This window comes from Pholcus phalangioides, unplaced genomic scaffold (assembly GCF_987345545.1).
Source record: "Pholcus phalangioides strain wild (caught in Gottingen) unplaced genomic scaffold, Ppha-v1.0 ptg000009l_1, whole genome shotgun sequence".
Taxonomy (NCBI): domain Eukaryota; kingdom Metazoa; phylum Arthropoda; class Arachnida; order Araneae; family Pholcidae; genus Pholcus; species Pholcus phalangioides.
Genome location: NW_028301602.1, coordinates 31,115,943 through 31,134,796, shown reverse-complemented (window position 1 = coordinate 31,134,796; position 18,854 = coordinate 31,115,943). Strand labels below are relative to the sequence as shown.

General features: G+C 33.2%; 1 protein-coding gene across 1 annotated transcript; it reads right to left on the bottom strand.

The window, feature by feature from the left end:
• Positions 1–5,555: 5,555 nt before the first annotated feature.
• On the bottom strand, positions 5,556–18,140 carry LOC149082802 (uncharacterized). The gene is made up of 4 exons (XM_089235964.1): positions 18,036–18,140; positions 13,381–13,579; positions 7,213–7,260; positions 5,556–5,892 (listed from the first exon to the last, which is right to left on the bottom strand). The coding sequence occupies exons 2-4, from the start codon at positions 13,563–13,565 to the stop codon at positions 5,706–5,708; spliced, it is 420 nt and encodes a 139-aa protein (XP_089092090.1). The 5' UTR covers positions 13,566–13,579; positions 18,036–18,140; the 3' UTR covers positions 5,556–5,705.
• Between the last annotated feature and the right edge of the window lie 714 nt (positions 18,141–18,854).

Here is an 18,854-nt window from a genome sequence, read left to right as displayed (position 1 = left end):
CCCCGTGAGATTGAACAGCCCAATCGCCATTATTATTATTATAACAGAGATAACAAGCGAAACAACATGAATTCACTGAAGAATTTCGTAAGTAAATTGAGGATAAGAAAGATAATTTCTTCTGCGGTCGTGCTTTCCTATCATCCATAAGAATACATGGCGTGTCCCGAAGAAAATGAAAATGAAAATCCCGTATTCTTGAAGACTTTCTAGATCGAGATGCTATTTGAGGCTCGATCCCCTCACCATCCATCTTCCGAAAGGTCAATGTCACTAATGCAATGTTGATGTAGTTGACGGACTCGTTATCCCTTATCATTTAAACATTCTACGTGACACATGGCCACCATTTAATTACGCGTCAATATGCAGGGTGTCCCGTAAATTCGTAAATAGTTGAAAAATTCATGAAATTGAAGGATTTTGAATGCGGTTGTATAGCGAGAGAGTTATTCTCATGAACGGGGGTTTTTCTGGTGCAGAAAAAAATTATATGAGATTTTCATCGATAGAATGCGCTGCACGAAAGCAAATCACTGAAAATATGCAAATCATAGTCGTATAAAATGCAGGGTGTACGATTAATAGCTTATTTCTGAATTTTCCTCTATTACTGGCGCCTACCTAAGGTTTTTCATTGGGATGTTGTCATTGGTAGGTGAAATAGTTTTACCTCAACCACGAATCACTGGCTGAAGTTTTGCAAATGTTTCGAACACAGAAGAGATTGAAGAAAGGTCCAGGTCCAATCACTCCTGCCGAACAGTCGTGCAGTCCCCTCTGTCGACAAAAAGATGAAAAAAATGTTCCTTTAACCAAAAATATCCTTCTTCGTGAGAATAACTTTTTCGCAAATCGCATTTCTCAAATCTTCAATTTTTATGCACTTTTAATCTATTTATGAATTCATGTATGGACAACATGCATTTAGATAAGTGATTCTCAGCATTTGGAAGCCCGCGGCCCGGTTGATTTCCTTTTCTTTGTGAGTAGAAGGCCCGGCCATACACACGTGATTCACTCAAGTCTCGGTTTGACTCGGGGCCCGTTACCAGGCCGCGGTCCGGCGGTGAGGAATACCGATTTAGATGACTTCATCTCTGTTAACACAAAATGCTTGAATTACGTGGTAAATTGTTGCCAAATCAAAAACGAGTTTCACATAATTGATTTTTCGCGTTTATCTTTTTCGCATATTGTTGGCGTTTGAGAAATCACTGAGCCATTAAGAATTCAAATAAAAAGTTACAGCAATTATATGGAGAGAGAATCGTTTCTTTGTATTTTATTTTTCTTTCTTTGTGTGCGGCTCGACTCGAATATTACTCCGTTTGTAACAACGTGATCATTGTTCTTCAACACCAAGGCCGGAGAAACGCAATAGCCTTCTTTTATCATATACAGGGTGATTCAAATTCTCTGTAACCGTTGACTTTAGAAGTATACTTCCAGTTACAAAAAGTTTTCAAATGCATTAGCTTTTTAATGCAGTCCCCGTGTGCCCTAAAACACAATTAGAAAGTTGTTGCCCTGTCTTTCCTGAGACAAACCCCCCCCCACGTTCCTAATTGCAATATTTGCTGAGATATTTTAATTACAAAAATGAATTAAAATTGAGGAAACGGAAAATGCTCCCCCCCCCCCCTCATTTTTCTGGGTTTTTTTTTCTAATTCTTCTCAATTGTTTTAATTCAAATACCTCAGCGAATATTGCAGTTAGAAACGTGTAATTTTTTTCGTTGGTCTCAGGAGAGACAAGGCAACAACTTTCTAATTTGGGTTTTGGGGCACACGGGGACTGCATTAAAAGCTGATGTATTTATTATTGATGTATACGATCCCTCAAAAAACTAATGTCATTTGAAGAAACCGTCTATAATTTGAACAAACTTTTCGTAATTTCAAGTATGCTTCTATAGTCAACGGTTACAGAGTTGGACCTACGGACCTGAATTTGAATCACCCTATATATTAGTAATGAGGGGGTGCTTGCATTGCTATCATTGTCTGATTGACAGAACAGAACAGACCAGACCAGACCGAGCACGTTCAGGTTTTTGCCGCTTACGCGACTTTAGCTGATTGTTCCTTAGGGCGCGGTCGTGCCGGAGAAAATTGTGAAAGACAAGGAGTGAGATTGAGGGGCTCCTTTTTATTATAAATCGTTTAATTCGTTATACATACAATCGTTGTGACTGTCTGATTGACAGCAGGGCCACCCTTACCAGACGCGGGGCCCGATGCAAAATCAACCATGGGGCTCCTTGAGTTGCAAAAATAATTTTCTCTATATTCTTATGCAATGGAACTTTATCTGATGAAGCACCGATGGGGTTTTAACATAAAGTATTTCGCTTTCTGTTAAGGAATGACAAATCGGAAAAAAAAGGATTTCATCATCAAAAAATCTCTCAGGAGCCTAGCGTAGTGAATTTTTAAGAAAATTTGTCATAAATAACTGTTTCCTGTGGATTTTATAGGATTTCGTACTTTCTTATAAATGTGCTTTCGAATGCACTGTGACAAATTCTAAAAGATTTTTCTAGCTCTTGAATCCGGATTTAGTGGTCACAAAAGGAAAAGTTTAGGTACTAATACCATCATTTTCAGTAGTCATAATCACTTTGCACTCGAAATTGTTAAACTCAGCTTTTCCCATTGGCGATCAAAATTTTCAGTCTCATGATTTTACGTTTTCGAGATGTTTTGATTTAAAATATCGAGATTAAAACAGAACTGAGTCCATATTCTATAAATGCACTCTGTATTCAAGCCTTCACAGTATGCAAATATACTGGACTTCAAATCCGAAATGTAATTAGACGTAACGACCAAAAAGCAACGTCCCAAGTAGAGGAAATTTCCTAAATTGGAAATAAAACACAGAGAGTCGGAGTGAAACTTTTTGTACAGAAGTTTGTACAATACCATTTAGAAGGCTCAGAAGCCAATCAGTGTAAGTCAATTCTCATGAAAATGACTTTCGAATTGCAGGTGTCTCTTCATTAATGAAACATTCAGTTGCCAAAGCGTTCAAGTTACCATCTTTACATTGCAACAGCAAATAGCGCCACTTATGTTGACTACGGAATGAAAAGATTCTTGTATCTCATTTTTAATGTTTATTAACTTATTACTGATTGGCTTCTGAGCCCTCCACTTAAATCTTATGAGATGAAATTTAGTGTGTGTACATAGAAAATAGCAGTCACCAGTGAAATATCTAAAATTGTATCCTTTCAATAGGCATTAAAACTTGATACTTTCAAAAATACAAACATGCATCGTTGCCAATTAGGGGGGTTTTCACTAACATACTCGACATAAATAATCTTGACTGAAATATTTTATGAAGATAATTTTTATTACTCAAATATTAATTATATACATTACAATAAGTATAGAAGAGAACGGACCGAGCACGACCAGGCTCTGTCGCTTACGCGATTTTAGTTCATTACCCGGAGGGCGTGGTTGTGAAGGAGAAAATTCTGATTTACAAGGAGAAAAAAATAATTAGGGCCCTATAATGGGATTTTAATGACCCCTAGCCGTGTATGCATATACACGTGCATTCATATACAATCACAAAAAACATGTAGGAGATCAGACACATAGCGAAAATAATCAGATTATACAAAGTGTTCAGGGGCCCTTATTTTAGGGTACCTAGAAGACACAATATGCATTCAAATAAGAAATTCAATTAACGACACGATTATCTGTGTTTATTGACAACAAATACAGATAATCCTGTCGTATATGCGTTGAACTTTTTTCCCGTGAAATACATTTTATTTCACTGCAGATTTGCAGTAGCCTTTATTTCCTGCTGAAAGGTAATATTTTTGGCAATTTTATCCATGTTTTTGGCTAAACTTAATGACGTCATCAAATAGATTATGATCAATTATATTTTGCTTAAACTTAAATGCTTCATTCTTCGCCTTTACGTCGTTAGTCTTGGAATGAATTACTGACGCAATTTGGGGGGGGGGGGGTGTTTGCCTGTAGAATACAAATTAGGAGGGGGGTATGGGATGCAAATCAGATATTTCCAAGACGGGAGGGATTTAACCATGAAAAATTGAGATTTATTGCGCTTGATTGAAGTCGATTAAAGAAGTTATTAATGATTTCGGAGATTGTAGTTTTTTTTAGGAAATTAATCAATGCAAAATATCATATGTGCAATACGGAATCCAAACGATCTGACGCCGGGTATATAGTAACCAGACGTTCTACTTTTTGAGGACATTTCCTCCTTTTTTCATGTCATTTCAAGCGTCCTGCAACGTTTTAGAATATTCGCATTTTTTCCTCCTTTTCAGGTTTCCGGAATTATTTTTCTGGGGAATTTTTCTTCACCTCCGACAAAAAAAAAACAACGTTCCCGAAAGAAAAAATAATTTCTATGTGAGAAGATACAGCTATATATAAAAATATATGACAATACTATGGAAGCTTTTAGAAACGCCAATAAATGTATAAGAACTTTTGGGTGTAACAAAAGTGGTGCCATCTGTTGTAAAAATTGGGGAGAGTGACGTTACTAAGGATGATCGCTAAGGCGTCCGCCTTTCTCAGTTTTTGAATTTGATATTATTATTTCAGTTTTTATATGATTATTTTATTTCCATTCTCATGTTCAAAACAATAAAAGTCCACGACCACACAAGTGATGCCATTGTAACCCCACACACACACACAAGACTCGCTTCTCATCACTACAGCATAGATCCCGTACTCATCTGATATCCACGCCAGAGCTAACATTTTCTACAATGATGTAAATTCTCTTGGACACCGAACTTGGAATAGCTTACCACAGTCCTTGACACTCATGACTAGACTCCCCATGTTTAAGAAAAAATTGAAATATTTATTACTGACACGCAAACCTCTTGTATATACAGTATATGTTTATGCATATATGTGTGAGTATGTATATATGAGAGTATTGCACACGTTTTTTTTAATCACATTATACATTTTTAGTTAATCTATTACGTTGTTGTTGCCATTGTTTCTTTCACTCGGGGTGAAGGAGCTCGTCAGATGATATTATGATCCCTTATATCCCACCTGCATTCATGCATGCATATATCCATGCAACTGTTATCAATTCCTGTACTTGTGCACATGTGTAGGTGAAATAAATTTGAATTTCAATTCGATAACTCTTGCCGGATGAAAGTTAGCTTTTAAATATTGACAAAAATTTTCAAAGTCCACAAAAATATATTTTCGTCAAAAATGACGCCCCAACGATCGTTGTTAATCTTGTTCAGAAAAATTATCATTGCTACTCGATTCTTGTATTTTATGACGATAATTTAGAATTGATGCTTTGATCTCAGTTTTCGTTACCATTTTGTATTAATATTGTTGATGACAGATGGCAGCAGTAGTCCACCAGTTTATTTATAGAAGATGAGAACATAAATTTGATTTTCAATTTTTATATCGTGTAAAAAAACATAAGATTTTGTTATATTGATAGTTTCATTTGTTTTTTCAAAGCAAAATCAAGGTAAAGAAAAACTACTTATAAATAAGATGACATAAGAAATGCTTTATTTTCTTAATGGTGTTCACTGACGTATGTTAGGTGGATTATAAATAAATATGCTGCGTACTTTAAAAACGGACAGGGAATCAGGGAAAATGTTCCCAATAAATTACAGGAAAAAAGATGTTCTTTTTCACGATTCAATTCTGCTCGTTTCTGAGAAATTCTCACTCTCTTTCGGGAAACTTTTCGAGTATCTCCTTCTGTTAGAGGATCTTCGAGATATCGTCCATCCGTTGCTGTCCTTTTTCTGGTCCGACCTGTCCATACCGAATAATCGCAGAAGCCTGCTCAATGGACGGAGAACTCGTAGACCAAGGCTGCGGAAATTCAAAGGAAAACCAAAACTAATTCGATCAAATAATAAATAACTGGAAATTAAAATTAGTTTCAAAATAAATAGATTAAATAAACTCTCGATTGGTTCAGGACCTTGATGATTTTTGCTAAGGGGATGAATGAGGAAAAAAAAAAGTAGAACGAGCAACAAAAATCAAATGTTCGAGTTTATGTTTTCAGAAACGTATTCTTGAATCCTTTAAGCGTTTTGTTTACAGAAAACGTATTCCCGGAGCGTGCAGGCATGTTGTTTTAAAAAACGTGTTCCCGGATTCTGTAAGCATATTGTTTTCAGAAACGTGTCTCGCAGCCTATAAGCAATTTTAGTTTTAGAAACGTATTCTTAGAGCATGTGAGCGATTACAGAATATATAACTCTGTAGTATGTGCATACAAGTAAATAAATAATTAAAATTCTTTAAATTTAGCAAAAGTGGAAATGTTACCTTTGAAAATACACTCCTCATTTTATTTCACCATAATCATTAGCTCTTATTAGTTTTAGTTTTAAGTGTTTATTCGTTTTTTTTGTGATAATTGTGTCGGAAGTGCGATGGATGATATATAAAAATCGGATCGCGGGTTGTAAGGCCAAGAAGCCGAAAAGATAGATTGTTGACCATTGGACGTGAGAGCATATCGAACGCTCTGGTTTAGGCATCTACGTAAATAAATGTGATTACAAATTATTCTTGTTGGCTCTAGCATTTACATAAATCGAAATATATCTAGAAGCAATAATTGCTCTTATTTTGAAGTTGCTGTATTTCACATTTATATTTAACATCCATATTTTTTGTGGACATCTTTTTCAGCCATGTCGTTGGGCGTTTTGCCTATTGCGGCTTTTGTATGTGTGCTTACGTTTTTTGTTATTTCTTTCACGAACCAAGTGGGTGAATCTGATGAAGGCTACGAATCCGTTGTTCTGATAACGTTGAGGAATGGACTTTCTGTACCAATTGAAGGAAGACCATATAACCCCCCCCCCCCCGCAGAACAATACTCAGTTTACAATAATGTAAGAAATGAAAAGTTAATTGCTTTTATCCAAGCTAATGAATTCCCTAACATCACTTCAAAGACACTGGAATATGAATCCCTGTCTGCTGAGATAAGATTTCTGATTTTATCATTTACTTCACTGCATCACTTTTCGGGAAATACGTATTTTACATCATATTTCAATGATCAATGATGACATAATTTTTTGCATTTTACAAAACTAAGCCATCGATAATTTTATAACTTTGAAAGTTGATCGAAAAAATCTAAATTCAAATAGTTCAAATAGAACTTACCTCGAGCCTTCATCTTTCTTCTTGTCTAAACCCATAGCAAATAAATTCCTGAAATAAAAAATAAACCCATAATTATTAATAAAGATGAATAATAATTATTTTATAAATTGGTCACACATAATAATTGATTCATTACACAGCATGATCATGAAATAATTTGGACTGTTTAGAGTATTCTTCAACCACAACGCGAATAGGCGGACTAATATCACTATCTGGACACATATTATTCAAGGAATATTCTCAATCATTACACTGTTAAACAAATTTTCATAAAGTCTTTGTAAAGCATTCAGATGAGCTTATTTATATTTCTACCACCATAAGGGAACAGAATATTACCATATCGCTAAATCATTAGCTCTAGTATATGAAATAAGTTCCCGAGGTGGAGTGCTAAGATGCTCGTCTTCCACTATGAAGGTTACTACCAGTCCTGGGGAAGAGCATAGATAACAAGGTCTCATCCCTAATGAACTTGAGGCAATCACCTATAGATTGAACCTTCATTTTCAACCCAAGTCCTTCGGTAGTAAATTGCTGCACAGAAAATTGACCGGAGTTTGTGTGTGGTGAAGTGTGGGGTGAGAACAATGACATTGATGAAGTACTCAATTCATGGTTACAAGGTATAATTCGCAAAATCCTTCCACACATTTATTCGAAATTGTTATGACAAACTATCATTACATGGACCAAAGTGTATAATAACTACATTTAGTGCGATTTCAGGTAGCGAGCTTTTTCTCTGCGTGCCGTTTGTATTGTATCTCTGTTTGTGCTCGCTACAGTAAGGGCGGGCCCTGCCACTGGACCACCAGAGTACTAGTATGGTATCTCTGGAGCGTCTCTCTTGATTGTTCAGCAGTAGTCTCCTAACATTGCCGGACTCTTGTTTCATATCACACTTTTTTTTTAAATGGCATCGATGCCTTGATGGAATCTCTAACCGAGTTCATCGACAGAAAAAGTTGGAATCATTTGAATGACAGTCATCGGCATTACTTATTTCTGCATCACAGTCCAAGTGACACCCTTTTGGTTTTTCCAAAGTAGGGAGTAGATTTTATAAGGAACAGGTCGAATGGCTGAGGGGATGTTCGGATAGGTTATATTCCTCTACTTTTTTTTTAGATTTTCCTTGCCGGTGGTATTACACAGATATAGTCTGTTAAATTGCATGTGAATTCACTCTAAATCATGTGCACTGCAAAAGCATTGAACAACTTTTACCATTAATCCAAATTCAAAAGTTGCCGGCATAAGTGTTGCAAATAATATGCGGTGCCCAGGATTTCTCTTGTTCTCCGATTTGACATCCAAAATAACGGTGATATACCTTTTCAATCAGTGGCGTGATAACTTGTTTCTGGCTATAGAAAGGATTACCTCATCACACACACACATAGACAGTAGCGTACGCAAGATTTTCTGAATTTTTTTCTTCCAATGGGGGGGGGGGGGGTTGGTCTCACGTTTTTAATGTAGAAATGCACCATAATCTCGCACACGCTGGGGGTAACTCCCTGCGTATGCCAATTCACAAAGCAAAAGCTGTCAAGACAGTTCACATAAACTCGAGTTATTTTAAACCAAGGAAATGAGATCACCAAGCCATGAACAAAAATTTACACACAATGAAAATTTATATAAATAAAGTTGAAATATTTACTTACAGCAGCGAAACAAACAACACCTGAAACCTGTTTTATATAATGTCTTTCTTCTATTAGCTATTACTGGTGGGAGTGGATTTTACTTTCTATTACATTTACTGCGTTACAACTCTCCAGAATCGACACTTGTAAAATAAAAACTAGAGTTAGTTCTCAATTTTGTCTGTCATTTTCGTTTTTTAGCAGCATCTAATCTATACAAATTGACTACTTTTGTTCAATTTTTGCAATTTTGTCGTTGAATGGAGTTATGTAAATTAAAAAAGAAGTAATACATTTTAAAATTTTGTTAGAGAGCGAGCTACATGCAATATGTGCACCTACAACCATGCGATAACAGTCATAGGAATCAAAAACTAGAAAGAGGCTTTGCCTCCTTGATAATTCCTGCACATAAAATCCACTGGACGTCCAATTCTTTGCATTAGTTTTTGAATAACTAACAAATAAGTTGAAACAGTGCTCCAGTCTAATGTTTCTTTCGCATCGCAGCCTTTGGTTACAGAATCATTCACTGAATGTTGGAGAGAAAAACATATTCATTTCACATTCCATTATCAGACGTTACAGCGAATCATGTGATATTTGTGTGAATACACCGTATTCTTTATAACAAATTTGTATTATTTGAAGGCGAACAACAGTATTCTTAGTGACGTTTCGCCGGTACTGTCTACTAGTCATGCTGATACTTATTTCATTACAATTCACTCGTAGTTAGAAAAATTGATGGCAGATGGCAGCACGCTACAAATAACAAGCATTACACAGAAACAAACTTGACGCTAGGTTCATAACCCGCACCTTACGGCATGCACCAATTCGTTAGAAATTGCGTAGAGGAATGTGTACTAAGTGCATGTACGGTTAAGTAGTAGTAGTAGTCCTGCTGATGCTACAATGTTTACGTGATACATATGCAACTAAGAGAGACATAATTTTTTATCATGTAAAAGTAATAAGTTTACAAAGAATATAGACACTTAGAGCCTGTGAATGAATATAAGAATGAGGGAGTACTTTCTTGAACGCAGAGTACTATAAAATTTTGTCGAAATTCACTCGCCCATTCTAGTCTAGTTTTCCTGACTACTCATTTCCCCAAATTAGCCCCTCCGGAGACTATAATCTACTTACCTCCCCTCCATAATGTAAATATGTCTGTGTGCTACTGTCTTTCGGTCGTTCACGTGCTTTCACACCCTCTATGTCGCTATTTTCGCCCCTCGCTCACCAGGCCATTCTTTTGGTCACTCAACATACTTGCGCACTGTTTCGGTCGCTCACATACTTGCGCACTGTTTCGGTCACTCACGCACTTGCATACTGCTTTGGTCAACCACATGCTTCCACATTCTCTAGGTTAGTCATCCAAGTGGTCTGGAATTTTTCTAACCGTGACACACTATCTATCTTAAAATTCAAAACAAAGATCGGCTTTACGAATATCAGCAACAAGAAAGTTTTCTTCTCCGGGATCAGGGATATTTTAGGGTTCCGTGACATTTAATCACGTGGAACCCCACAAAAAACTTTCACGGAACCCTGGGGTTCCGCGGAACACCAGTTGGAATCCCATGCCCTAGGAGGTGAAGAGAGAAAGTTGGCTTGCATTTCGGCTCTGGGCATGAATGGTCATCAATCAGTCAATCAACCAATCCACTTTCAGACAATAGATAGTGCAAGGTACCGATGTTAGTGAAAACCCCCGAAAGCGCAGACACTGATGAAGAATTAAAAAATATATCGAAGGGGATTTTGAGTGAAATATAAATAATATTGTTGTATCGCCAAAAATATTGTTACAGAAAGGGTTTGTAGCAGCAAAAGATATCGTTGTATCGAGAGGATTTAACATGAGACTATACGCAATTCCAAACAAGATTCGAAAAAAAAACGTCGTTGAGGGATTTATCGCTATACCGGGTATCGTTGTAGCGAGGTCTCACTATAAACCAATTCCTCCATTTTTTTATGTATTTTTTAAGATATTTACCAATATATGGGACACCAGTATTTATAGGGTTTAGTTCCAGAATTTCCAGAATGAATAGTAGAATTTAGTTCTCATGTTCACCCTGTATAGTCAAAACAATTTCATTACGAGGTATTTCAATAATTTAGCACAGGGCTATTTCGATCATTAACAATGGAAAAACAACTCGACGTTCCATTTACATATCATGTGATATATACCCGTTTTTAGATATATATCCCGTTACATACCCGTTTAGATATATATCTTTTTCATTCAAATTCAGTGAAAACGACAAAAAAAAGCTGCACCAGCCATGCGAGACACAGGAAGAAAGTTAGAAGCAGTTTCGAAATTGAGTATATATCATGTAGAAATGACTACACATACGTATTTATATATACGAGTAGTAAAAAAACACACGGTGTGTTTCGTAGATTGGAAAAACGAGAGAGAAAAAAAAGAAGCGGCGAGAGAAAAGTAACACATTGAAGAACAATTTTAGTAGGACACATCTCGGCGTGTCTGGCCTGGACAACTTCCGTGTTTTCTTGTCCTTCATACCTTTGGTGAACCAACAGGTAAACGGATGAAATGTATTATCGAAAAAAAAAAATGATAAAAGCGTCCCCCGGGGGCATCATACAATATTTATTCTACGGCATAACTGGGACACATACACGCTGGTTGTTGGATAACATTTTTTTTTCATCATGTCATTTTATACCTGACTTGATACCGCTTTGGACGACAAATGGAATAAAACTTTCACTTTCTACGTCCCTTTTTCTTCATTCATTAATGTTATATATATTGAGGACACTTTAATATATTAGATAGATATTATTGTGGATTTATAGATATGTGATGTATCATCGTTGAGTCATAAAATTTTTTTGGAACTGGAAAACGGCACCGTTGTGTCGTCGTAAGTTGTCGCATGGGTTTGTTTTCCATGAATATCTTAACGCCCCGTGCATTCTTTACACAGGCCGGTAGTCAACGGAGTCGATAGAAGAGTACGATTGCGCATACTTAAATAATAATGATGATCGTTATGAAGAGTATGTGTGCCGTGAAAGGTCAGGATGAGGAAAAACAAAATTAAACTAGATGTATGGATGGTTGAAAAGAGGTTTTAAAAACAATGGGTTCGACTCTGAGATACGTCATAAGGTTTGTTCCGGATCAGGCCCATGATCAGTAAAGAAGAGAAAACAACTCGTGAGAAATACTTGAACCACATTTCAGTACTGCAACGAACTCACATACATTTGTTTGAAATAAGATAAGTTTGATTCTTTTGAATTGTAGAAACGCTTGATACTTATTTTGTTCAGCGCATTCAGGGGTCTCATACCTTTTAACATGAAGGAAGCTATGCTCTAGTAGAAATATCATTTAAAATGCTAATTAACCATTGTTTTATTTTGAATTTTTTACACATATTTTTGATGTTATATGCTATCCTATGCCAGTATAAAAATTTACATATCTTTAATGCTTAATGTTTTGCAAATTTTCCAAAAAAGTATTAAAAACAACTTGTGGATATAACATAGCATGAGATCAATGTAATTGAATGGAAATTGATTCAAAATGAAGGAAACGGTTTATTTCATGAAATGAAGCAAAAGATTGAGATTTCATTGACTCGAAATGAAATTATAAATCTTTTGAATTTTAAATATGATTAAGTGAATGAAATTTCAATCTTTTACTTCATTTCATGAACTGAAAGGTTTCCTTTATTTTGAATAAATTTTTATTCCATTACATTGATATCATGGTATTTTATCTTGCGCAACTTTTTTTCACAATTTTTTTTTTGAAAATTTGCAAAACAGTAATTATTAGAGATGTGTGAAATTTTATACTTATTATGTTATATGCGTGCATATAACATATACAATTACAAATATGATTTATTTCAAAAAAATTGTAATAAATCAGTGGTTATAATATATAAATAGTATTTTTAATAATATTTCTACTATAGGATAGCTTTATCCAGTTAAAAGGAATAAGACCCTTAAGAGATAGCAAAGTTCGTCTTTGCAAAATTGAGGATGATCCGAATTTCTGTATGTATTTTAGTTTTTATTAACCCACTATTTCCATTTGTCCTTTTTTTTTCCCAAGACGCTTGGTATCTTCTTGGCCAGGGGAACTTTTAATTGTTGTACCTAAATTTTGAACTGACTGCTATAAAAGTTACAAACGAAATAAATATATTTAGAAAATTTTAATAATTAGCAAAAAATTAATCAATACTAATTTTTTTTTAATTTCATAAAAAAGTTTTCCCAAACATTTTTCTTTTCATATTTCATTGATGTTATTACATTTTTTTTGAAAAAGCTAACAAATCGAATTTTGGCACACAATGGCTTAATCTTGAAATGACGAAAAGACAGAGCTTGAAAATTGAATCGAGCACTCGATATTAGTTCGATGTATGCAAATGAACGGAATTTGGTAATTTGAAATTCATGAAAAATGATGTAAAACACTTACGGAAGGTCCAAATTGAAGAAGAAAGGTAATCGTTTACTTGCACCATTCAAGTATTTCGTTATGTTCGGTTGGTTGATCTGTAGATTTAAGTTGAACAGTCCTTTAGCATCCTCTGCGGAGGCCTTGGATGCACATAGTACTAACAGAAATGTGACCGAAAGAAGCACAGCTGAATTCGCATTCATTGTCTTTACTGATCCTGTGCGAAACGTTATAAAAAAAAAACCCCATGATAATCAAAACCCATCATTAAAAATACATGTCATATTACAATAAAGTCAATGGAATTCGAAACAATCTCCAAGAAATTGACTGTGAACATTATCGTGTAACGCCTAAATACCAATTATCTACCTTAATTGCATTTAATTTCACTTTAGCACTTTACTTTCACAAATTGAGTTTAAAAAAACACTTTTACCATTTAACACTTTACCATTTTACACACTTTTACCATTATTGTAAAAACAATAATGCATTAAAATTCAATTCCATTTTTAAAAGGTGTGGCGCTTATATATACCAAAATATACAATACATAACATTCTTGAAATAACCAATGCAAAAATTTATATTCTAATTACTATTACTGTATGGCGGACTATTTCAAAACCATATTTTTTATACAGAAAACCTTTCCGCAATTACTTTGGAACTTGAATATTTTTGAAATCGAACACTTTCTTGGATAATCAATAAATTATTTTGTGTATATTAATAAAAAATTAAATTCATCTAAGTGATACCAAAAATGTAATTTAAAAACTACTATAATAAATTTATTTCCTTTCGAGATCCTTTTATGTTGAAAAACTTTGTTTTAATGCTTATTTGTAACTGCGACGCGACGGTTACACCAAAAACTGCGATACATAAATAATTAAAATAACCACTGAATCACATTTATGTCTAAAAAAAGTTTATTACTAAAGATCGGCTAACTTCATTAAAAATTAAGGCTGGGAATCGATTAAAATTTTTAACCGGTCGATCAAAAATATTTAACCATGGCCACAAAGAAAGAGATGGGAATCCCACGCCGAAGGGTTAGCGCACCAAGTGAGTATAAAAAAAGGCAAAATGTCGAAAGCTGCCGCTCATAATCGGCAATAAATTTTAGGTCCCGGTCTAATTACCCATCGTGTGCAGAAAATGACCGTGGTGTGACAAAAATGATCAAACTCATTAATTAAATTTTAATCCAATATTTTCAAATTTTATAATTCATTAGTCAACTTTTTTTCATTAATTGATGGTACAAAAATATTTTATTCATTTCACTTACCTATTTGCTAGATTTAAACAAATATTAGAATGCATTAAGCAATTAAGGCTGCACAATTGAAGTAATACATTTTTGTTAGATACAATTTTCATCTATAGGTTCTTGTCACTTTTTTTAGGAAATCAGAAATTTTAAGTTCGTCACTTATTTCGAAACTACTTCCGATGTTCAAATACAATTACTCCCCTCCCCCCACAGAAATTATTTCTAGGAAACTGTTCCCCCCTAGAAAACTGCTGTTCACAGTAGAGACGTTGAACACTGAAGGACCGGGCACATCCCGCTCCACACATCTGAGAGAGATATCAAAGCATCAAAGATGTGTTTTAGAGACAACTAAGATATCAAAGTCACAGTGGAGACAATAAATTTTGTGGTCTCGCTTCTGAAACTTCCGTCACATCAAACATAAAATTGGTATCATCACCAGTTTTCGTTGAGTCGACTTGCATTTCCCCCATGTTGAAACACTTAATCAAAATATTGACCCATATTTTTAAATATGGTCACTTGCCTGAAATGATATATCAAGGGGGAAAACATTTAAGATACCTATTCTGTTTTGTCAAATAAATCAAAATGAGAATTCAGTTACGAACTTAAATTATGAAATTTTAATAAAAATTTGAATTAAATTTCAATCGAATTGATGGAAACGATCAAGTCAACTAAAATGTTTAACTGCGATTAACAATTGACCGATTAACATACCAGATTAATTGGACCAACCTTCTTGAAAATACCCATTAATTTTTTTTTGAAGAAAAATTTGAAAAATTATATAATTCCGCAATTCCATTGAAAAATTTCTGTTTCCTACAGCGTTTCTGGAGTATTTCAAATTTTCAATCGGAAAGGAAAACTATTACTCTACATTAATTGCTATAAATTAATGAAATATATTGGATATATCAATATAAATTAATATATATATAACTTATAAATTAAGTGAAAGTTTTATCAATTTGAAGGATAATGAAAAATAAAAATTAAAGATATATTACAAAAGTTTGAAAAAAATTTTGTTCCCTCTTATATTTTCTTTACGTGGAGTTTGAGTTTGTTTTTACTGCAGCAGTTGGCCAAGCAATACAGCACATACATAATTTGAATAACCATCAAAAAATTTACATTCGGAAAAATATATTTAAATAACTGTCTATACCAAAGATTCCCACTATATTTTTAGTAAAAAATTAAAAGAAAATATATATTATTTTTTAATTCCTTTTAACCGTGTTTCTTACTTAAAATTTTTCTTCAATGTTTCAATTTTGACGTTTAATTTGAAGATAAAATTATATACAATATAATGTATTCATAAATAGAGTATTATATGTATTATTAAAGTACTGTATTAATTTATATTATTAAAGTACTGTATTCATTTATATTATTAAAGAACTGTATTAATTTATATTATTAAAGTACTGTATTAATTTATATTATTAAAGTACTGTATTAATTTATATTATTAAAGTACTGTATTAATTTATATTATTAAAGTACTGTATTAATTTATATTATGTATAAAAGTTACTGAAATTTTTCTTAGTTTGTGAACTTATCTTACGTTGAACGTTGTAAAATATTTTTTTTTGAACCTCAGTGATTCTTACAAGAGAATACGTGCATAATTTGAATAATAAGTAATTTATATTAAAAAAAAAAAGATTATTACGGTTGGTTAAGGCTGTACTAGAAATGTCTATTAACATATTTTTAAGAAACATTAGAAGACAATATTTTTTCAATTTTTTTCGAAAAACTTGCCACTTCCTTAAGTTTTTCTTTGATATTTAAAATTTTTACTTTTAATTTGAGAATAAAATTTATTACTGTATATTTATTAATGTAAATCAATGAAGTATTTCATTTTATGCATAGTAATAAAAGCTGTATCAATCTAAGTGGTATACTTAAAATTTTATTTTGTAAATTACTATAAATTTTTTTCTTTGTGAGATTATCTTACGTTAAACAACTTTTAGAATTTTTTTTTGACGGTGGTTGTTAATCAAAGAGAAATACGATACACATATGCACTTTAAATACCCAACGAATCACTTATTTATTTTAGAAAAGTTTTATAAAATTCTGTTGTTGAAACCAAACATACCACGTGAAGTTTTTTTACAAAAACTAAGAGATAAATATTACTGCAATTTCTTTTGCTGCCTCTTACTAAGAACATTTCTCCAGTATAGACTTTCAATTAAAAAAAACAATCATAACAAAATTATTGCTATACACTGTACCACCAAAATGTTTCGGGTATATTAATAAAAATTATATATCAATCTGAACCATACCAAAAAATTTATATTTAAAATTGCCATAAACTTTGTGAAATTATCTTACGTATAACAAATTTTTAAAAATTCTTAGTGTCATTTCAGGACAAAATACAGCAATATAAGTACAATACTTTCTTATCTAGAAATAGTTGATTTCTTCTCGGGGTCCTTTTTTGAGAACTGCTGAAATTTAACGTGTTCACAAATTTGCAAAATCGTACTAAATTTATGGAATTGGGAATTAAAAGGTAACAATTATACTTAAGTTTGCTAAGCAAGATTTAATCTGTTTATAGGTAACAGTACAATAAAGGCAAACCTGTATATTTTTCCCTTAATTAAACATTATAGCTAATTAAAAATCCACTGTAATTAATCAAATTGCTGTGTTGATATATTGTTTCAATTAGAAATATGTTAACAGCACGAATGTTTATCCGCGTTTGTAAAAAAATAATAATAATTTTCAATACGTTTTTATAGGGGTGAACCAGTTTGAGTCGAACAAATTTTTGAAACTATTGTTTTTTTGAAAATGGTTGTCAATCTAAGAGAATTACAGTAAATACATACTTTAAATAAGAAACGAATTACTTATTTTTTCATTTTATAAAAATATTATTACCAATTGTTTGACTGTACTTTACCACTTAAAATTTTTATGCCAATTTTTCAAAGGAATTTCAAGCATGTTTTCAAAGAAATTGCAGTAATGTTTTTGGTATAAAACATATTGTATGCATTGTAACAAATATTAACAATATGTAATAAAGTATTGCATTGTACATAAAACATATTTTATGCCAATGCCGTATTTCGTTACTCCAAGATGAAGGAGAATGGAGCTCTTATGGGATCGATACTCTGTATAACTTTTACCGGTTCGAAACGATTCCTCTTAAATATTTCTCCGATATTTCAAAAATTGAGACTTTTAATTTGGAAAGAAAAAAATCATAAATTTGTGATCCTGTTCATATAATCAAAATATTTTAGGTATATAAATAAGAAATTCTTTAGGGGTATAAATGATACCAAAAAACTTATATTGAAAAATTACTCAAAATTCTTACTTTGTGAGATTATCGTCGACGGATGAAAGAGTAATAATCCTCACCCAGGTCTTCTTCCTGTTCAACTCTTTCTTCCTGTCAGGAACAAGCTCGAGGATAAACTAACCTTCATTTATGTGTGATTACGGGCCTTATCCTCACTGTATCCACAGAGGTACATATTGTTTTGCACAAGACCGGTTTTTTCACTTGACACACACACACAGTGAATAAGCAACAATTCTCTTAGCCCAGTCCTAGTTCCCAAAACGGGGCCCATCAAGTAAAAATATGTGTTTTTTCTTTCTCCCTCCCATTCGGAAAAAAAAAAAATCGTTCGGCCTCATTAACCGGACCCAAAACAACAACAAACAATTGTAATAATGGTATCATATGACATACATGATTGACATAAATAGTTATCATTAATTGCTTTCGGAGGCCGTGAAATTACATTACCGTTAAGTAAATTAACCCCCCTAGAAATGAACCAAATTATTAGACGTGAGTATTTTGGGTATCGATCTATATTTACGCTACACGCAGCCACGTATTACTTACCTATATAAATTTATAAACGCATTAGTTCTGCCGATTTGAGTTTCGAACATTTGTGTGTGGAAAATCACTTAAATATTAATGATTTATTTATTATTTCTTTAAATATCCATTAATTCCCCCCGAACGTAAATGAATTAATACGAATATCGTTGTGTTGAACAGTTCTGATAAATTTTGGAAAGCTTTCAGCCGCTTAACAAAAATTATGATTGAATGAATTGTAGGCTTATACTATAGAAAAAATTCTTGATTATTGTGTCATGATGAGACATATTTGCG